Source organism: Myotis lucifugus, unplaced genomic scaffold, assembly GCF_000147115.1.
Source record: "Myotis lucifugus unplaced genomic scaffold, Myoluc2.0 scaffold_408, whole genome shotgun sequence".
Classification (NCBI taxonomy): domain Eukaryota; kingdom Metazoa; phylum Chordata; class Mammalia; order Chiroptera; family Vespertilionidae; genus Myotis; species Myotis lucifugus.
Window position 1 is genome coordinate 579,433 of NW_005871456.1, and position 21,751 is coordinate 601,183.

At 56.7% G+C, this 21,751-nt stretch overlaps 1 protein-coding gene across 1 annotated transcript; it reads right to left on the reverse strand.

Moving 5' to 3' along the window:
• Positions 1–3,246: 3,246 nt before the first annotated feature.
• Positions 3,247–20,824, reverse strand: VIPR1 (vasoactive intestinal peptide receptor 1). Its single transcript, XM_014467656.2, is given in 13 exon segments — positions 3,247–4,637; positions 5,201–5,242; positions 5,475–5,604; positions 7,690–7,781; positions 8,175–8,244; positions 8,427–8,487; positions 8,976–9,129; positions 11,533–11,624; positions 11,627–11,664; positions 11,976–12,082; positions 13,159–13,240; positions 16,297–16,423; positions 20,589–20,824. Coding segments are annotated over 13 exon segments (1,353 nt in total). The 5' UTR covers positions 20,749–20,824; the 3' UTR covers positions 3,247–4,439.
• Positions 20,825–21,751: the final 927 nt, after the last annotated feature.

Sequence of the window (21,751 nt, forward strand, 5' to 3'; positions counted from 1 at the left end):
ACCCTCTTCCTCTGGCCTCACTGAAGAAGCCTGCACTGGGCTCCTGCTGCAAAGGGCCCCAGCACCTGCTCACCTGGACTCAGGTGTTCCTTGCGCTCATCACACGCCCTTGGGACCCACGGACTCCTACCCAGCTCTCAGAGACGTCACCTCCCGATGTCACCTCACCTGGGAAGCTGCTCCCAATCCACTTTGATGGCAGACTGGCTGCCCTCCCTGGAGTGGCAGGAACCAGCCACATGTCACCCTTGGCCATCAAGGCGACGGTGGCCCTCTCCGCCAGGATGGTGGGAGACCCTTTGCACTTGTCTTCCCAGGAGGTGACCCCCTGAGTTAACTGGCTTTTGTCTACAAGGACTGGGTCAGAGCTTGGTCAAGGGCGAGGGCCGAGCCTGCGGGGAACCCAGCTGGGGTCTGTGTGCCACGGTGGTCAGGGGCCTGGGTCCAAGGGCCAGGCTCTGGTCTCCTGGATCCTTGGCGTCACCAGGCCTGTCGCCTCCCCATCTCCTCCTCTTCTATCTCACTCTGAAATGGAGCTGAGGCGAGAGAGGCCTGCCCCTGGTGTCATCTGGCCTCCCAGGTGTTTGGGGACCTAAGCCAACCTTGGGGAAGTCCTTGAGGTACCCACCAGGTGGCGATAGAGATGAGCTGGTCTGGCTTGATAAGTGCCCTGCAAGGCAGGAGGGGCCCCTAGAGCTGGAGGGAAGAGGGGGTGCAGGAGAAATTCTTTGTGTGGTCAGCCCCACTCCACCCCTACCTCATAGGCAGCTTGGATGTCCGCCTATGGCCTGTGCCAGCCCAAGACAGAGTTTCAGCTTCTCCTTCTTCCTGAAAGCCACCCCTGGGCTGCTCACCTGCTGCCTCTTCTCAGGGCAGGAGCCCACCTCTGTCCCCCTGTTTTGCCCCATCTTGGGTCTCTCTGTGTTTCATTCCCTTTCCACCCTCCTGACTGATAACTCGGCTCCTCTCCTCAGGGCTCTCCCCTTACCCTAAAGCCATGACTCACTAATGGGGGATTTTAAGCCCTGGCGAGGCTGGGTTCAGCTTAGTCTGTGGGCCTCCTGGTCTTTACACCCCTCAGTCAGCTGGTGGGGTTCCTTATCTGGAGGTGGGGTGCTGGTGCTGCCCTTCCCTCTGCAAACACTTGGCTTCTAGGATCTGTTGGCTCCTCCCATTTCTGTTTCCCCCCCTCCCCTCCCCTCTTCTACCAGCCTGAGCTCATCCCTCATTCTCTGACCTCGTTCTCTGCACAGCCTTCATCCTCTGGCTCTCCCTTGGCCCCTAGATGCTTGGAGCGCCCCTCCAGCTGCTCTCTTCCCCCTGAGCCCAGAGGACAAAGCAGGTGGCAGAGGCTCTGGCCAGGCTCCTCCTCATTAGCCACCCAAGTCTTAGCCGGAAACAAAGCTAAGCCATCCAGCACCCTCCCCGATTATGCAGGTGGAGAAACTGAGGCCCAGAATCAGGACTAAAAGACTAGGGCCAGTCTTCTAGACCTTACTGAGCAGAATGGGGTGGGTAAGGTCTCTGGAGCCAGTGCAGGGAGTCCCCAGTCGGGAGGAGAAGGAAGGAAACCAGAGAGAGTGAGCGACATACCCCAGCTGGGTGAGAGGAGCATGGACATACCGCCTGTTCCCCATCCCTCGTCTCAGTGCCTTGGAGTACAGGGGTGGGGGACAGGGAGGAATGGAGCAAGTCCCAAGTGTCCCAAACGCCTGAGCCCAGCTCTCCCCACCTGACCCGCACCTTATTGGTGGTCACCATGGTTGGCCTAGGCAGGGGGAGGGGAGAGAGGGTGCTGAGAACTCTCTCTCCAGCAGGCCAGGCACTCAAGCTGGGCGCTGCCTCCTTCTCTGACCTACAGCTGCCATGCACAGGGCAGGCACGGAGTGCGGATCTAGACGGAGAGGGTTTGCTACTCCTGGACATGCTGGACCACGGACCAAAGGGTATTTGCCTGGGGCTGCCTTGCTCTAAGCTTACAGGCACTCTCCCTGGCCTGACCGCCCCTGACTGGGGCCTCTGGGCCTCTGGGTGCTGGGCTGGTCCGTCCTTGATGAGTCCTGGGATGGCACTGAGTAGCCCAGGGCTTGGAAGGAGCCTTGCAGGCAGATCTAAGCCTTTGCCAGCCCATTCTGGCCTTTTTTTCTCTTTTTTTACCAACTTGGCATCCCTCTCCTGCTCCTGCAGCAAGACACCTCCTTGTAAGTTTGTAGAAAGTGGAGGCCAAGGAGGTCAACTCAGGCAATGGCTTTGGAGACATCGCTTGCTGACTGACATCATCCACCTCACCCTACTGCCTCTGTCTACCAGTGGTTCTCCACCTTCCTAATGCCGCGACCCTTTAATACAGTTCCTCATGTGGTGGTGACCCCCAATTTCATTGTTACAAATTGAACATAATTAAAGCATAGTGATTCATCACAAAAACAATATGTAATTATATATGTGTTTTCCGATGGTCTTAGGCAATCCCTATGAAAGGGTCGTGACCCACAGGTTGAGAACCGCCGGAACCTTTCTGTTAGTGGTATTGCCTCTGCTCACTCACTTTTTTGGGTTACTCCTCACCTGAGGATATTTTAGCACTGATTTTTAGAGAGTGGAAGGGAGGGGGAGAGACACACTGAGAGAAACATAATGACTGGTTGCCTCCCACACACACCCAACCAGGGCTGGGGATGGAGCCTGCATTGGGGGGTACGTGCCCTTGACTGCAATCGAACCTGTAACTCTTCAGTTTGTGGGCTGATGCGCTATCCATTGAGCAAGACCGGCTAGGGCTCACTCACTTGTTTTGGTGACATTTGTTCTGTCCTCTATCTTCCTCCTCTTGGCTGAATACTGGCAATAGCAACACGGCCATCTCATACCCCATGGGCCCCTTGTCTGCAGGAATGGATGCGGCCTGGGAAATGCTCACACCTAACCATTTCCGGGGCTGCGGGCAGCTCTGTTAGCTGTTTTGTATTGATCCAATAGAACTGTCTCTTTGGGGCTGGAAGGACACAATGAAGACCTGGTATAACTTCTTCACACTCAGAAGAGAGAATACCTCTCCGTGAAATGTCAGTCCAAGACCCTTAGAACTGCGTGCTTCTCCCATGGCAGGCATTGCTGCCCAAAGTCAGAGGGGTGGTAGCTTCTGGCTTCAGTGTACCCCTCCTCCCAATGGGGACAGATGGCAGCAAGTTGGAAGCTAGTCCCCATTTTAGGTCACACAGGAACATCGACCACCAGGGAAACCAAGCCAATCCAACACAACATTTATTATTGCACAAATGAGGGTCTTCCGGCTGTGGTGTGGGCAGGAAGCCATGGGACCACAGAGGTGCAGAGCAGACACACGATGCCATGACCACCAGGCTGTTGTGTAGATGACACATGGGCCAGAGGACTCCTCAGCCACAGCCACACGCCAGGGAGGGTCAGGTGGGATGGGGTTGGGGTTCCAGGGATGGTGGCAATAACGAGTGGTGAAACAAATAACAAGAGGATCCAGCATGTTATAAGATATAAAAGGCAGCAGTAAGAAGTCTGTGCTTTCCCTTTCCTGTCAGCCAGATCTGAGTTCAAATCCCGCTGCGTGACAAGGCCAGGTTCCTGCTCTGTGAGGCTCCGCTTCCTGATCTGTGAAACAGGGACAGTCATTCCCACCTTGCTGGGTTGATGTGAGGACTGAGGGGACCCACGAGTGCACATCTCTGAGCCTAGTTCTCACAGTTGGCTTGTAGGTAGGCAGCTGAGGGCAGCTCCCACAACCCATGGGGATGGGTACGGTTGGTGGCAGCCCCTCGAATTGTTGTCATCATCCTGGGACCACCCCACTTCGGCAGAGACTCTGAAGACAGCTGTGCTCCCCAAACCAGAACTCCGCATCACAACTGCATCGCTTCCCTCCAGGACTTGGCAGCTAAGAGGGCACTGGGGGAGGGGACCGCATCCTCAGAGAGATGCTTGAATGGTGATACTTAACCCAAAGGAAGCTGACAGCAAGGTTGGAACTTCAGGCACTGATGAGGTGGTGGTGTCGGGGGACCTTTGGGGATGGGGGCGTGCAAAGCCTTTGTCAACCATGTTCCCACTGTATTGGCCTGGGTAGTTGCCGCCCTCGACTGGTCACGAGGGGGGGCGGAGTCACTTGAGTATGCAAATTTCCTTCCATTGATTGGGAGAGAGCCTTTGGGGGAGGAGTCTGATGACTGAGCTCCACCCCACACCTTCCAGGGTGCACCTCTTGGGGCTCCGGCTTGCTTAGAAACACCTCCCTCTCCCCAGGCCGGCGCCAGGGCTTCTGGACAGTGACCTGGGGGCCAGGACAGCCTCCGAGCCCAGGGCTGGGGCTACTCGCCCCGTAGGCCTCTGTCCCCAGTGTCGCCCGGGAGGGCGGGCCGGTGGGTGCGGGCAGGTGGAGCCTCCCTGCGCCCCTGGGTGCCTGGCGGTCAGACCACGGAGTCCTCGGCCTGGAAGCTGGAGGAGCGGCGCGCGCCCGGGCTGACGCGGGTCAGCAAGGAGACCTGTGTGCTGCAGGTCACCCCGTTGCTGCTGCTGCCTCCGGGTGGGTGCTGGTATTTGGGGCCCAGGCCCAAGACGCCCTGTAGGTCCCAGCGCCGCCACTTCCGCCGCAGCTCTGCCTGCACCTGGGAGAAGGGAGGGTGGTCACACCCACAAAGCCTCCTGGGGAGTCTAAATTGAGGGACCCCGATGCTCCCTTTGGGGATACAGAGTTGGGACGCTGGGGGCCAAGGTCAAATCAAGGCCTTGGAGTAGGGGAGGAGGGAGGCAGAGAGGATCAGAGAATGCAGTCCGGGGATGGAGAGGGATGGCTCCATCCCTGCCCTCCAGACCACCGGAGCTCATCCAAACGGACTTCTGCGCTTTGTAACCAGGGCTTCACTGTAACGCAGCCTTCACTTGCTGCCCCCACCCTCTCCTCTCACTCTGCACACAGCCCCTGAACAGGCCCTTGTCACACTCTGCGTTTACTGAAAATGCAGACCCGAAGCCAGCAGGTCTGGAGTGGGCCCAGCAATCAGCATTCTTAACTAGGTCTTAGATGCCGCCATTGAGTTACTAGTCTGAGGACCACACTTGGAGTAGTGAGGTTTAACCTGTCCTCGCTCTGCTCCTACCCCACCAGCGTTTCTGGACCCTGGACCCCAAGGTCTGGGCGGGGGGGGGGGGGGGGCACGGGGAGGCTCACCTCGCCATTGAGGAAGCAGTAGAGGACAGCCACCAGAAAACCCTGGGAGGAAGGGAACAGGGAGGTGAGTTGGGCCGACCACAGGGGCCCCTAGCCCTGCCCAGCCCCCGGCCCCGTGTTCTCCTGGTTAAGCAAAAGGCTAAGTACACAGCAGGTGCTTAATCAATACTTATTACAGTGAAAAGACTGGAATCCAGTGGCAAGGGGCGGAGGCCCCAGGTCGAATTCCCTTCCAGCCCAGAGGAGAAGGCAGCCGTAAGTCAACAATTCCTACCTGGAAAGACCCCAGGACGAGATCAAAGATCATTTTCACTTCAGCGTTGAAGTTGTCGGGGAAGAAGGCAAACACGGTGTAGTGCATCCCAAACAGGGGGATCAGCAGCAGGGTGGACTTGGCCAGCCTCCTGGGGGCAGGGAGGGGCAGGCAGTGAGTCGGTGTGTCCGTACATGTGGACACGACAGGCCTCCCCAAGAAGATGGGGACAGCAACCAGGGTGTGCGAGGAAGAACTCTGGCCCCCTGACTGTGATGTCCGCCTCTGGTCCTGGTCCTGGTCCATATCTGAGGTGTCTATGCCCTCAGGCCCCAGCCCTCCTAGTCTGGAGGGAAGCACGAGGGAGAAAGAAACCCCTCTGTCCTCATCCTTCTGGAAGAGTGGAAAGGAGGGCCAGTGCTGAGCCCCGAGGACGATGCATGATGGTGGGATTCCAGCCTCTGTGGCAGCCAATGGGGAGAAGTTCTCAGGCAACAGGATAACCAGACTCCCTCTCCTGGCCTCAGTTTCCCTCAATCTGTACAATGGGGTAAGTGTACGCTCCACATGGTCAAATTATAGACAGCGGACCCACTGTAGACTGAGAAGTGCTTTAGGTGCTATGAAGTACAATGGCTCCATGAGACCAGTTCTCTCCTGGGAGAGGTCTGAGTAGTGGAGGGGTCTCTGTGTTTCTCTGTCCTGCCTTGGCGGTCAGCCCAGGGGAGCCTAGTCCCCGGCCCGAGGCCCCACAGCAAACCGGGGGCAGGGAAACTGGCCTTGCCTCTCCCATTCCTTCCTGGACCTGGTTCCCAGCCTTGCCAAGATCCCGAGCGCTGCCCACCCCTCCTTGGCCCGCTGAGGCTGACAGATGGAAGCTCTCTTTAGAGTGAAGGCTTATGGGGAGGTGGAGAGTGGGAGCTGACAGCCCTGCTCAGGGAGCTCCATCTCCTATCCGTCCCCCGCCCCTCTGCCTGCCGACAGCTGTTCGGTTTCCATCTCACCCACGTGGACCTGGCAATGACCAGCTCTCTTTGCCTCGGATTCAAGCCCTTTTGAGTAGTTGAATGTTGGGAAAAACAAGGCCCACAGACAAAAGTAGAGTGAGCGTGGGCAGGCCTGAGGTCCTACCCCTTGGCAGACGGCCACCCCCTGCAGGGCCTTCCCTTCAACAACTGGGAGAGGCTCCGCCCCCGCACCCAGCAGGAGAGAAAGCGGACACCCTAGGCATGCCTATCTCAGTCTCATCCCTGAGATCACAGGAGTCCAAAATAGAATCCTCACTCCAGCAGCTCAGGACGTTCTAGCCGGGAACCTTAAAACCGCAGCACAGACTCCCCCAAAGAGAAGCCAGGCCAAGAACGTTCTAGAATCCCAGGACTAGAAGGCCCTTGCAGAATGCCCAGGCTTGTGTCTAGTCTGTGCAGCGGTGATAATCTCCTGTTCCCATCTGTGGGCATGCAGATGCCTACTCACCTGCCCACAGACACCCTTTTCTTGTTTCTTTTGTTCTGTCTTCAAGCCCATTGTTCTCACGAGAACCTGCCTGTTTCTCCAGTCCTTCCCGGCACAGGGGACAGCCCTCACACCCTGCTAAGCCAGGAGCATGACCGCTGTCCCATGGACACGGTGCCCTCCCCCTGCCATGCGGCATCCTCCCAAACCTTTGAGAGGAGAGAGTGTGTGTCAGTATCCTCACTTGTAAAACAGGAGCAGTTTATAGGGGGCAGTGGGGTGCAATGAGATGATGAATGGAAACCCCTGGCACATGCCTGGCATGTGAACTGCAGATGTTGTTATTATTACTGGCAAGTCCTGAGTCCTGAATATGGCTGTGTTGTTGGTAGGTTGGAGGCTCCCTAGGGCATTCACTAACTGCATTTATTGGCCCCTTTTCTCTGCCAATCACATGCCAGGGACTGGGCACTCAGTGTGGACAAGACACAGGTTATCTACTGTCTTCTCCAGCACCTTGGCGAGGCAGCAGATTCGTACCTGGGTCCGATCACCTGCCAGGGAAGGTGACTGCAGGAGAAGCAGACGTGGGACTCATGAGCCTGGACCGGTGGGGCTGGGGCAGAGGACACTTGTGGACTGAGCCAGGCCATGGGGTAGAGGTGGGCAAGAGCAACGTGGCTTTTGGTGACTCTGGAGGGGGACATACAGGAGACACGGGATGCTCTGAGGACGGGGCATGGGGATCCTGGGAGAGCCAGGGCACTGGCGGCACACTCACGAGTACGGGCTTTTGTCACTCTTCCCGACATTTGGGGTCTGCAGTTTCTGAACCAGGATTCGGATGATGCGAACAAATAGGATGAAGTTCACCTGGTGGTGGTAGGCCAAGGATGGGTAGTCAGAGAGAGAAGATTATCCAGCTCCCTGGGCGGAGGGCCCGTCTCATCCCTAGAGCCTTCCTGCCCTTCCGTCTTACCTGTCCCCTAGCTCTTCCCTCTTTGGGGCAAGTCATCTGGGAACTCTACTTCCCATCCCTACGGCCTGGGCCTCCCAATCCTTCTTCTCTACTCTAGAGGAAAAATGATCCCTAAGGCCTTGGGGAGGTAGTGGGGAGAGGGAAGGCGGCAACACTGCGTTAGACATTGGGAAGCCTAGGTTTCAGTTCTGACCTAGACTTGGAATTTCCTGTGTGACCTGAAGCAAGTTGACTACCCAACCTGGGCCTCCGTTTCCCCATCTCTGAGTGGTGGGAGGAGGTCTTACCAAGATGGAGGTGAGGACGGGGGCCTTTAGGATCCACCACAATCGTGAGGTACCGACGGAGTCCCAGCATCTGGGCAAGGGATGGTAAGGGAGAATGAGAGATTGTCCTCAGCCAGAGAGATGGTCAGCAGTTCTCCCATTGTCCCCAGAGGCATGGACCCAGAGTCTGTCGCTCCCAAGCCCCCCTCATCCCACCCAGGGATGTGACCCAAGGGATGGCCGCCAGGAGGAGGAGGTAGGGTGACAGCTCACCCATAATCCTCAAAATGGATCCTGGTGATGGTCCACACCATGGTGAATATGCTGGGCACCCCTGTCAGGGCCGAAGGAGAAAGAGAGGAGAGGGCATGGGAGTCAGGGAGAGAGGGCATGAGGGAGAGATTACGGAGGAAGAACCAGAGAGAGGAAGGGAGAGAGAACAGGTGGGTTACTAGGGCTGCCCCGTATGGTTGCATTGGTTGTTCATTGTGCTCCATTGAGGATTGAAACTGTGTGTCTGAGGGGCTGTGCCCACCTACAGGGAGAGTCTTTTTCAGCCCTGTGTTTCAAGGCTGAAGGGGTGGTGGAAAGTGTTCCTAGAACCTGTCTGTCCCACAGCCCAGCCCTGGCACAGCCTCAGGGCACCTGCCCTGGGTCACACATTTAGGAGACTTTTATCAACCCTTGGCTAGAGACTTGCAGGCAGGACCTACAGTCCAGCAAGACTTAGGATTGCAGGCTGGGTCAGTACCTGCCCCTTTGTAAGCTCCCCAAGCCTCGTCCCCTATGTCCCCAGCCTGGTCACCCTCCCCAGAACCATACCCCAGCCGATGAGCATGTACCACCAGAAGTACTTCCGCTCGGAGAAGAAGGAGACTACAAGCAGGGTGTGCAGGTACAGGCCCTCCACCAGCAGCCAGAAGAAGTTGCTCATGACACAGTATTGGAATAAGACCACAGCGGCCTTACAGCCCACCTGCAGGGAAGGAGCAGAAGAGGGGTCTCACTGGGGCTAGCGGCGGCCCCCATCTGCCCACAGCTCTGTCTGGGTTGACACAGTTGCTGTACAGCTGACTTAATCTCTGTTCTTATCCCCTTAAAAATATACTCAGTGGTTTTCCAATTATCCTTGATGTGAGATCATCTGATGCTTTGGAATAAACTTGTGTTTTAATTATCCTAGCAATTTATCCTCTTATCTATTTATCTATCCACCACCTACCCATCCAACCATGCCTCTTCCTACCTATCCATTTATCTACTTATTCACCCACTAGACATCCATTACCAACTCGCCCATCTATCTATCCATCTACCATCCATGCAGTCATCCACCATCTATTCACTTTCCATCTATCAATCCATCCACACACTCACCTATCTATCCATTCATCTATCTACCTACTCACCTACTAGCCATCTACTACCAACCCAGATATCGAACCATCTATCTATTCATTCATCTATCTCCCTATCAACCTGCTCAACCTATCTACCCACCTACCCCTCTAACATTATCTATCCTTTCTTTTTCTTACTTTATCCACCTGTCCTTCCACCTACTCAGTCATCCACACACCTATTTACTCAGCCATCCATCTACTTACTCATCCACTTAAACATCCCTCCCCCATTCATATTCCAATTAGGATTGAAGGTGGAAGAGGTGTGAGGGCAATTCTTGCTCCCATTTGCAAGAATCCATTGAATGTGTGGGGATGTGAGCTCTGGGCTGTGGAGTAGGCCCAGATATGAGTGTTGAGGAGAGATGGGGACTGAAAAGAGAGAAGTGGAGGGGGGAGGAGAAATGAGGAAAAAATGGAGAAGAGAGGGATGGCTATTCCTCCTGGGGGCCAGAGGAGCTGGTGAAAGAATGGGTTCCCCAGGTAGGTGAGGACAATGGCAGGTAGGTGAGGACAATAGGGGAGTTACAGGTCACTCCTGAGGAGGGAAAGCAGGGGCTCTGGGTTGATTAGAAGGTCTCCTTGCCGAACCGGTTTGGCTCAGTGGATAGAGCGTCGGCCTGCGGACTGAAGGGTCCCAGGTTTGATTCCGGTCAAGGGCATGTACCTTGGTTGCGGGCACATCCCTCTGGGGGGCGTGCAGGAGGCAGCTGATCGATCTCTCTCATTGATGTTTCTAACTCTCTATCCCTCTCCCTTCTTCTCTGTAAAAAAAGAAGGCCTCCTGTGCTGTCCTAGAAGCAGTCTCCCATTTCAGATCAAGCCCACCCACCTGTGAGCCAGAGCTTAAAGCCACCTCCTCCAGGAAGCCCTCTAGCATCTATTCCTCCCAGTATCTGGAACGCAGGTTCCCACTCTTCCTTCCTGTGCCCTTGGCTTTGAAACATCCTCAGAGAACAGTCTACCCTCCTGTTGTACACTTGCCTACCTTCCGTTGTACACTTGTTTTACGAGAATAACTCAGCTCTTTAATAGGACCATTTATGTGCGTTTGTCTAGCCTTCGAAAAGCTTCACGGAGCTGCTAATGAGTCGGGAAGCCAGGCTCCACAATTACCCTTAACCAGTGAGCTGGCGGCTGCAGGCAGCTCCCCAGGCTCTGCACTGAAACTGCATATGTCTGGGTCCTCTGAGGAGCTCTGGGAATGGCCAGGGTGGCTCCCCTGGGCTTTTCCTTCCCCTTGTCGAGATGCCTGAGATTCCACGGGCACAGATGAACTCTGGGGAGAAGGTACTGCTCTCCCCTGAAACCATGCGCGGTGTCTGCCATCACTCATGGAGTTGGGGCAGGGGTGGGAGCCGGGGCTGGTCTCCGGCTCTCTGTCCCAGCTCGAGGACACTCCTGAGCTCAGAATCACCTGCAGATGGACCCCTCAGTGACAGCAATGCATTCTTAGACGCTCTGTTAATTTCTCTTCTCGAGGAAGCACCCGGACTTACTGATGGCGGGGAGCACAGGAGACGGGGGCTGTGTGTGTCTGGACTGGCTCCACGTGGAAAGGGGGCGTAGGAAGGGTGGCGTGGTGAGCAGAGCCCGGGTTTGCCGATGGCAGAGGGTAGAGCTGGAAGCAAGCTTGGAAGTCCTTGTACAGATGGGGGAACTGAGGCAGGGAGTTTCCTAAAGTCACATGGGGAGTTAGGACAGATGTGAGACGGCGGCTGTGGGCTCTGGCCATGAAGTTTATTTCCCATCAAGGAGAGACGTTTCTCATTGGTGGGGGCAGGTCTTCGAAGCCCCAGATGGCTGGGCACCATCTCCCATTGTGGGGAGAGGAGTGGGATTCAACAAGCTGCTAGGGGGTTGGCCATCCATGGAGAGAAAAAGAGGAGAAAGGAGAGAGAGAGAGAGAGAGAGAGAGAGAGAGAGAGAGAGAGAGAGAGAAGGGGGAAGAGACAGGGCGGTGGCCAGGTCCTCACCCAGGACTCGGAGCAGTCTTCTGACGGGCTGCTGTTGAAGAGGATCAGGTCCTTGATGAAGACGGAGGCTGCCCTCAGGATGAAGGACATGAGAGGTGCATGTGGATGTAGTTCCGTGTGCAGTGGAGTTTCCTGTGTGACATGGGCAGAGCTGGGAGGCCGAAGGGGCCTCGGACCCCCACCCAACACTGTCAGTGCTCTGAGCAAAGGGTACGGAGGAAAGAACACATGGCCCAAGTGCTGGTCCTGCCCCAAACGGGGGCCCTGTCCCAGGCATCCCTTCCCCGACTGACCGACCAACCGACCGTGTGCAGCCGGGCCTCCAAGGCCTCAGCCTCCAGGTGTCTCAGTGCAGAGCAGAGGCCCTGCCCTCCGGTCCCCTACCCCCAGGTGCAAAGCCATCCTGTGGGGACCAGGCTAGGATAGAGGAGGCTGGACCTTACCTGAACAGGCTCAAGATGACCATGGCGACCAGAAGGGAGGTGAGGGACAGGCCGTAGCCGATGGTGTAGCCGGTCTTCATGGAAAAGTAGAACCTATTCTGGTGCTGGTAGAGGGAGGTGGTGAGGATCTTCGGTGGGGATTGGGGTGAACGCACCTAGGGGTACTGGCAGGGGTGGGGCGCCCTACACATCCTGCCTGCCCATCCCTGCTTGGCAGAGGAGGCTGAAGCCCAGGGCTCCCAAGGGCAGCTGAGCTGCCCTCTTCAGAACCCAGACCCATGACATCCCAGTCTGGAGACAGGACTGCCTCCAGGGTGGGGGTTGACTGTAATCGCCCTCTGCTCCTTCATGGGAAATGTCAGGGAAGGAGAGAGAGAAAAAACCTCACATGTTCCATCTGTCCCTGTATTCTTCAGTCATGGTCTGGCACCCCCTCTGTGCCAACTCTGGGCTTGGCAGCCTCGGAACCAAGACTGCTTGCCCTTCAGACCCCACCCCAGGACTTCCCTCTGTGTGGGGAGGGAGGCACGGCGGGCATGGAGAAGGCCAAGAAGACGCTGTGGGTGATTTCACATTTGGGGCTCTATCTGAGAAGGGTGTCTGGGGGCGGGACAGGTGTCATCACAGACATACAGAGACACACACAGGGGTTCACACACCAAAGCAGCGAGGGCTGCTAGCTGAGGACTCCAGTTCCACCCCAGCTCCCCATCCGTGTCCCTGCCTGGCCCCTGACAGTGACCACCTATGCTTCCCCCGCTCTGGGGCAGATCCCTGTCCTGGGACTGAGGGGTGGTCCTGTCCCCGTCCCTGACTGACAGTTGGTTCCCTCCAGGATCTGCTCCTTGTTTTCCTTCCCCATGTGACAGGGAGGATGGAATCTCCCTCCCTTGTCATGTCCAGGGCTGGAGCAAGGTCCCACCAGGCAATGGGTGGCCTGGCCCGGGGGTGCGGCTTCAGCTTTTGCTGCTCTGAGTCATCCTCATGAAAGCACCCTCATCAGGGGAAGCCAGGGGACAAGCCCCTGGAAAGGCAGGCCCCTGGAAAGGCAGGCCTGGCGAGGGAGGGGGCGCCTGGTGAGGGAGGGGGCGCCTGGTGAGGGAGGGGCCACAACCTCCACCCCTTGGTGGGAGAGAGTGGAAGGAGCGGGGGCGGGGATGGGGTGGGTGGGGTAGGAACTCTGTTCCAAATATGGTTCTGAGTCACAGGCAATGGGGTAGGGGGCAGGCTCCAGTTCTGTCCAGCCCTTGTCTGTACATCTGCGGCTGTACATCTGCGGCTCACGTTGTGGCCTTGGGGGAGGAGAGAGGTTGAGGCCAGGGGAGGGGCAGGCCCGTGGAGTAGGCATGGGGCCTGGCTGTCTCTGCCCTCAGCCCTACACCCGTGAATCTCTGCTGTGTCAGACTCCCACCTAGACCCCAGGGCATCATGGGGGAACCTGGGGCAGGGAGAAGCCTTCCCTCTCCCCACCTTCCCCTGCTCCCCCCGGCTGCCAGGGCATTCCTGGGCTCAGCCCTGCCCCTTGTCATGTCTGAACCTGACCCCAGGTGCAATGTAAGCTCTGATCCTTGTCCCAGGTAGCCTGGATCCTTGGCTCTCTGAATGATCCCTGGCCCTTGCCATGAGCTAAATGCTGACCCTTGTCACAGGGCCTGGTGTGGCAGATGACTGCTTTGTCCTGTGGGTCCAGACAGCAGCCCTCTGACCTGGCCACTGTTCCCAGGCCAGCCTGCCTGGGCCTACGGGCCTGGGTTTCCTCCCACACCTGGTGGGGCTCAGGCGAGGAACCACAGGTGAGGCAGGAGGCAGGCGTGGCTGGGGGACACCTGATAATGGTGCCGATCTATAATCCACATAAATGGAGAAGCAGGGAGTTCCCGGCAGGGGAACCTGCCCAGGCAAAGGCATGTGCGAGGGGATTCAAGCAGCACAGCACAGCACAGCAGGATCTTGGGGCTGAAGCATGTGGATCCTGGGGCTCCAGGCAGCTTCAGGATGTTGGGGGCGGGGCGAGGGGAGGAGGTGTCCTGTAGACCCCCTTAACACAGACTTGAGTGTTTTCAACCAAAATAGCCATCACACTAAAAGAGGCTCTTCAAAGAGTTGAAGGTAAAAACCAGAGTAAAGGCACGCAGACCACGACTTAAAGGACTGGGCCCCCCGGAACACTTTGGCGCTTCAATGAGTGGCCCACCCCCACCCAGGTACTCTGACCCCGTTTGGGAAAATGACTTCTTTCGGACCCTCCGCAATCTTTATCTTCCGCAAGGTCTCTTCAGCTGTCATTGTAGAACCAGGTCCCTTCCAACCCTTCCAGGGAGAACACGTCTTCCCGGGTCCTGGTACCCCAGGAGCTGGCGTTGGCATCACCCCTCCCTGCACTTCCCTTCCTCACGAACTTCCCTCTTTGGAACTTCAGGCCAGCTGCTCACACCTTCTTCACCTAGTTGCCCAGGAAAGCACACCCTGTTTCCTTTACATTCCCGGCCCCTACCCCTGTCTCCTACTTCTCTCTGTCATCCTCAGAGGCACTTGCACAGCCAAGGAGAGCTGAGCAGGCTGCTCACTGCACCGGGTGGGCACCTGGCTGATGGGGACGGGGCTGTTTTCCTTTATACTCAGCTGGCCACTGGGTGGGTCTGTGAGAGGCTGGCTCTGTCTGAGGAAGGGCAGCTCTTTTCTCCTCCGCACAAAGGCACCGCGTGGGCCCCCCCGGGGGGCGGGCGGTCTTGGGATTAGTCAGATGGTGGGCTGCAGTCCAGGTTCTCAAGTGAAGGAGCTGCTTCGATAATCCCAGCAGGGCCAGAAGGAAGAGCCGGCAGGAGGAATGCAATTAGCGGGTGTCAGGAAGGAACGTCATTAGTAGGCGCTTCCAGGGATCCAAGAGAAGGCTGGGTGCCAGGCTGCGCTGATGGGACCTGGGGGAGTAACTCATCTCCCACCTGCCCCGGGCTGGGCTCCCCTGGAGGAGTGCTGGGCTGGGTGGGTGCCATCTGGAATATGACACGCCTGTGATCGCTCCCAGATTCTGCAGGGAGGGCCTCGGGGTCTCTCCGTCACGGCTGAGGGCACACCACTGGGGACCAAAACTGGCCTGTCCCCAGGAAGCCACTTGGTCCACCTCCCATGCCTACTTTACAAACAGGGAGACTGCGGTCCAGAGAGGGCAAGGCCACCCTGAGTGAGAGGTGCCCAGAGTCTTTGTGCGCACCCTTCGAATCCATATCTAGGTTCTGCTCCTCCCTACGTCCTCCCTGCCGCCGCCGCTCCAGTCCACCTTGTCCCACCGATGTTGATTCTCTCCAGATGCTCCCACAACGGGATCTTTGCGTGGCGGCTCCCCATACACTCCAGGTCTTCAGTTCCTGTCCCTGAACATCTGCTTTACGTTGCACCCCTTCCCCCTCCCCCCTTCCCCCTCCTGGCACCATTTACCATTTAGGACACGTGTGTCTGTTTTCTTGCTCAATGTCTCTCCAACTAGAGCACTGGTTCTCAACCTTCTGGCCCTTTAAATACAGTTCCTCATGTGGTGACCCAACCATAACATTATTTTCGTTGCTACTTCATCACTGTAATGTTGCTACTGTTATGAATCGTCATGTAAATATCTGATATGCAGGATGGTCTTAGGCGACCCCTGTGAAAGGGTCGTTCACAGCCAAAGGGGTCGCGACCCACAGGTTGAGAACCGCTGAACTAGAGCTTTAGCCCCCTGTGGGATGACGGGGTGGCTGTCTTCTGCCCCCCGTCACCGCATGTTGGTCTAGCCAGTGCTGGGCACGTTAGTAGGTGCTGAATGAACATTCACGGAATGGAAGGATAGCTGACGGACCACATTACGAGGTCAGCCTCTTTAACTATTCACTAGCAAGAAAGCCCACTTCCTCAAGAGGCTCCCTTCTCTTTCTCCCTTGTATGTGAACATTCATTTAAGCAGAACACGACGAGGTGTGTAAGCAAGGCCATGCGGTGATTTCATGGAGCCGGAGAGGGCACTGGCTCCAGGCAGCGAAAGACTGAATCAAGTGCAGACCGGGACAACGGAACACGGGAGCCATGGTTTAATCAAGTACCTGTCAGTCAATCAGTTATTAATTGCTGAGCAAATATTTAGTGAGCCCTTCCCACATGGTTATCTTTATGTGAAGAGTTAAATCAAATCTCGTAAGTTCTTCAAAGACCTAGTGCCAGAGCATCCTCTTCCAGGAAGGCGCCCTGATTGCCCCAGACCCTTTGACCCTCTCCCTTTCCTTCTCATTTCCCTGGGAGGTGAGACTCCACTCTAGTCCACGCCACTTGTGCCACCCAGCTCCCTCACTTGAATCCAGGGCTCTTACCTTGAAGAGGGTAGAATAACCTGTAGATGAGGGGACAGGCCATGACGACCACCTGGCCCCGAGGGGTGGCTGGCCAGCAGGTGATGTTGTCCCACATCCTGCTGCAGCCTGTGGGGTAACGGCAGGGGACACATGGGTCAGCATGGCCACCAGGTGCCTCCAGCCACTCTTCTTCCTCCTCCTCCTCCAGGCTCCCACCTCGAGGAGCCTGTGGTCTGAGAGGGGAGGCCCACCCCCGCCCAGGCTGTGCAGGGCCCGACCTGACAGGGCGCAAGGAGGAGGCAGACTACAGCTCCACGGTCCTCAGCGAGGGGCAGAGCGCCCTGTGGGTATTTTGGACAGTCGTGGGGGATTTCTTTGTTGCAGGTTGGGGGTCTCACCCTGCATTTGATGGGCAGGCACCAGCTCCAGCGTGGCCCTGCACAACGATGAATTGCAGAGCTTCTGCAAGACTATCAAGTGAGCCCTGGCTGGCTTGGCTCAGTGGATAGAGCGTCAGCCTGCGGACTGAGGGGTCCCAGGTTCGATTCCGGCCAAGGGCATATGCCTGGGTTGCAGGTTCCATCCCCAGTAGGGGGTGTGCAGGAGGCAGCAGCCGATCAATGATTCTCTCTCATCATTGATGTTTCTATCTCTCTCTCCTTCTCCCTTCCTCTGAAATCAATAAAGAAATATATTAAAAAAAAAAAAAAGACTATCAAGTGAGCCACTGGGCCCTGCGTCGGTGAAATCCTGTTGCAATGACCAGAGCTTGGACTCACTCCATTTCCCATACAAACACAAAGTATTTATGGCACGTGTTACATGCACAGTTTTCCCGGAGTGCAACTACTGAGTAAAGGGAGAGAAGGCTGGGCTTTGGCGCGTTCTGGATTTTACTGAAAGTTGTTTAATGTTTTGGAAAAGCATGTTCCCTACAGCAATGCTGCCCTTGACATCGGAGCCAGGGAGGCAACCACCGGCTATATACCAACCTCCATCCATAGCCTCCCATCCCCTGAGGTTATATTTATAGGTCCAATCTTCTTATCTTCCAGTGGGATCAGGCCTGGCTTTGTTAGAGAGTATTTAATTATAAATTCCTTTCCTTTCTTCTTTTATGTTACAATTAGAACATCATTTCTTAAAAAAATGAATGTGTGGCCCTAGTTGGTTTAGCTCAGTGGATAGAGCGTAGGCCTGCGGACTGAAGGGTCCGGTTCTATTCTGGTCAAGGGCACATGCCCAGGTTGTGGGTTTGATCTCTAGTAGGGTGTGTGCAGGAGGCAGCCAATCAATGATTCTCTCTCATCATTGATGTTTCTATTTCTCTTTCCCTCTCCCTTCCTCTCTGAAATCAATAAATATATGTATATATTAATAAAAAAATAAAAAGTAAAAAAATGAATAATATGTGTCCTGAATTTCATTTTATAATAGTAAAGGAGGCATTATATTTTTATGGACAATATATTTTTAAAGAGGAGTTGCTTACGTTGGGGTGATGGGTATATTGGGGTTCAGCTAGTTCTTGAGGAGCCTTCATACAACTCACAAAGCAACACGATGCCCCCAACTCAGCGAAATTGTGAAACATGATGGGGGTGGTGGTCGGGGTGAGTTCAGAGGAAATCCTGCATCACAGGCTGTGTACTAGCCCGGGTCCTGGGGGCGAGGGGTGCACAGTGGGGTCTGGAGGAGTCTACTTTAATAGGCAGATGCAAATGCCATGGGTTTGCCTGTTCAGGGGTTAGGCGCCTCTCAGGGACTAGGACTCCTCTGGATCCCCTCCCCCGAGGGAGGTTTAATTGTCTCTTTGCAACCCTGCCAGTCCCATAGCTTTGTTCAGGAAACCCAACCCCTGAGCCAAAGTCAACGCCAGCTGAGCCAAGCCCAGCCCAGCCCAAGTCCGAAGGTTCCCGAGTTCCCAAGAAGGGGGCCTGGGAAGAAAAGGTGGAAGGATGTCCCCACTCGAGGAGGAGCCTCGGGACTCGGAGGGCAGGGCAGCGGGGAGGAGTACCTTCCAGGCCTGCAGCAGCCAATGGTAGCTGCCGCTGAGGCCTGAGGACACCTGAGGACACCTGAGAGGACACCCAAGGGCTGGCCCAGGAGCACAGCCTGCCTTCCTCTGGGATCCTAGAACTTCTGCCCCACCCTGTCCTGAGGCTTCTGTCCTCACTGGTTCCCAGTCCCTCCTTCCTTCCTGTGCCAACCTCTCTGGCGGCCACGTAGGGCCAGTCAAATCCTGCTGGCTGTGCAAGACCATTAATAATATCAGTCAACACTCCTGGAGCCTTTGTAAATGGGAGGAGCTCTTCCCCCCACCTTTCAATGAATGACTTAGTTAGTCCTCCCATTTTAGAGATGAGTTACTGAGGCACACAGCAACGAGGGAACTAGCCCAGGGGCGAGTGGGGTAGCCTGTTCACATGCTCCCTCTCCTGCAAACCTCTTGCTCCCCTGTGCTGAGTGGCTCCATGCTGATTCTCTGGGGAATTTTCTCTGTGGGGCTCTGTTTAGCCTCCCTGACGGCACTGGGCTCCGCCTCCACCAGAGGCAGCACAGAGGAGGGAGACCAGGCCCTGTCCTTAGGGAGGTCACATTTGGCCTCAAGGACTCTCAGTGCCACCAGGCTGGGCGGTGAACTGTGCTGGGCACAGGCCAGTGGGCGGGGCACGGGAGCCAGGGAAGAGAGGCCGGCAGGGGGGGTGTGGTGGTGGTGGTGGGGAGGGTTCCTGCAGGAGGCAGCAGGGTCTGGAAGCAGAGAAGAGGTGACGGCCAAGAAAATGCCGGGCATCTGGAGGCCCGTTGTCCTGGGCTGGGCCTGGACATATTTTCTGTGTGTCCACCCAGGGAGACCCCTCAGGTCCCACCACGTGTCACCAGGCCCACAGAGACACAGGGCCCAGGCTGGCTGTGTGCGCCTGCTGGGGGCTGCCACCTAACAGGAAAGAAAGATCAACCAGGAGCCTGGGGTGGGGGATGGTGAGGCAGAGTGGGGACCTCTGCCAGGTCATTTCATAGATCTGTGTGCACAGAGAGAGACACACTCACTGACAAGCACTCCCAGACACACAGACCCACAGACACACATGCAAACATACATACATGTATGCTTACTTGGACCCGGAAAGACCAGACACAAGTAAACACAGGTACAGAGACATGACTTGGACACATATGCATAGACATGATAGTGTATCACAGACATTCACACTGACACACACACACACACACACACACACACACAGCACACCAGGCAAATACATCTGGGCACATCCAGGCTACACAGACACACGCTCTGACACACAAAGACACTCCGAGTCAGACATGGAGCTCAGACCCCAGAGGCACAGAAACAGAACCAGGCAGACACAGGCCGGGAGCACACACCTGCACCTGCCACTGCCGGAACATGCGCAGAGCCCCACACAAGGTCACGGGCAGGCTCACTGCCCGCTGACCCATACCTGCCCTCCTCTGGATTCCTAGCTGGCTGCCTGGCGACAGGGTGTTGGTTGCACCTGACAGGCACTCTGTGCCAGCAGTGACCTCATCAGGATCACGAGGGTGGCCGGCCTTTGGGGCCTGGGAGGGATGCAGCGGGGCCTAGAGTCTGGGGTCCCGGCCTCTCTGAGCTGTCCACGATCCAGATCATACTGCTGGGGCCTGTCGGTGGCCTGGCCCCGCCTCCATGTCCCGGTGGGAGCATTGGCAGTGGGCAGTACCCCTGGACCCAGGCTTAGTCTCAGGGGCTGAGGAGACAGGAGGCCACCCCTCCTTGAGCGGGGGGGGGGGGGGGTGAAAGCTATCGGCAAGGCTACTCACACTCACTGATGGTGCAGGAGGCAGAGAGCCTGGGCACCAGGTCCAAGAAGGAAGGACCCGGAGGGGTCACATAATTGTCAGCCTCAGAGGCGGCAGGGGACTGGGGAGCCAGGAAGACATCACCCCACTTTTCCTGGGGAAGAGGGGTATGGACCTCCGAGTGCAGAGCTGGCTGCACTCACTTTTCTGAACCCCAATTTGTATACTCTCCTTAGGTAACAGCTGGGAGCTCCCCAGACTTGGGATGAGTGATGGGAACATGGAGGTCTGTTGGCACCATCTTTCTTTGTCTGGCTCCCCAGCTTTTCCCAGCATCCTCTCCTCACCAACCAGCAGCCCCATGGTGCTGCTTCCTCCAACACTATACAATGAGTGTGATATGGATCTGGGCTTGCACTGTGAGAACTGGAGCTCCTTGGGGGTCTGCAGCACCCCTCTTCCTACGGGGGGGGGACGGGGGGCTCACCTGCTGTTTCATTTTCCAGCTCGGCCTCCTCCAGGCACTGCCTGCGCTCCACCTTCATCATTTGCAAGTAGTCACACATATCCCTCACATTGGCCCAGTCCCAGCCGCTCTGCGGGACAGAGACAGGGAAGGGACCGTCAGCCTTGTCCATGGCCCACATCCCATCCACAAACTCCCAGGAACATGGGTCAAGCAAGTAAGGCCTGGTTACTGGACTGACCCGAGTTCCAGTCTGAACCCCAATCCCAACCTCGACTCAATCCCGATCCTCACCCCAGACCGAGGCCTGACCCTGACCTGGATCTTACCCCAAATGTGCTCATTGTCCCCAAAGCTTGGTCTGCCTTGAGGACCCTGTCATGGCTTCCTGGTGGCTCCCCAACCGTGCTGTGGTTATAACAGCTGTGTCTCTTTGAGGGTAGCACGGCCCACACAGGTGAGAGGGCCTCTCCTTGGAGCCCAGAGCTGGCCCACGGACTCTGCCATTGTCCAGCTTGGCGGGCGCGCTGGGAGTCCTCCGTCCCGACCACAGTCCCTCTGACGGGCGGGGCCCGGCTAGTGCTACCTCACTACAGGGGCTGGACCCTGGCCTCCTGGTCCTGGAGCCAGACCTGGAGGAATCCAGGAGCCTGGCTGCATCTTCCCGCCTGTCCCCATTCTAGGTGCTCAGTCCCCAGGTCACCAGCTAGGGAGGGCACACTAGCCCTCGTTGCCAGACCTCAACTGCCTCCCTCTTAGCTTTTGAATAATTCAAGCTAAGTCAGACCTACTGCTGGGGGTGGGGGTGGGGAGGTTAAGGAAGTAAGGGAAGCCCTCCCAGGATGGCTTGCCACCCACCAGGCCTCCTCTGCCTCTGGAAGGCGGGGAGAAGCTTGAGCTTCCTCATCCCCTCCCGTCCACTCCCCTGCACCCTACCTGGGGATCAGGGGTGGGGCCAGACCTGTGTGCCAGTGGAACATTGGCACTGGAGCCAACATGTAAGTAGGGGTGATGGATGCCTAGGAACAGCCAGAAAATTCAGGTCTGGGGAGCCGTTGGGTGGGGAAGGGCGGGTGAAGGCCTCCAGGGAGGAACTGCTGGGCTGGTGGCAGCTTCTGCCTGTCTCTTTGGCTTTAGGGAAGTGGCTGCTGCCCCTGGGAACCCCGTATCAGCTTCCTCATTTC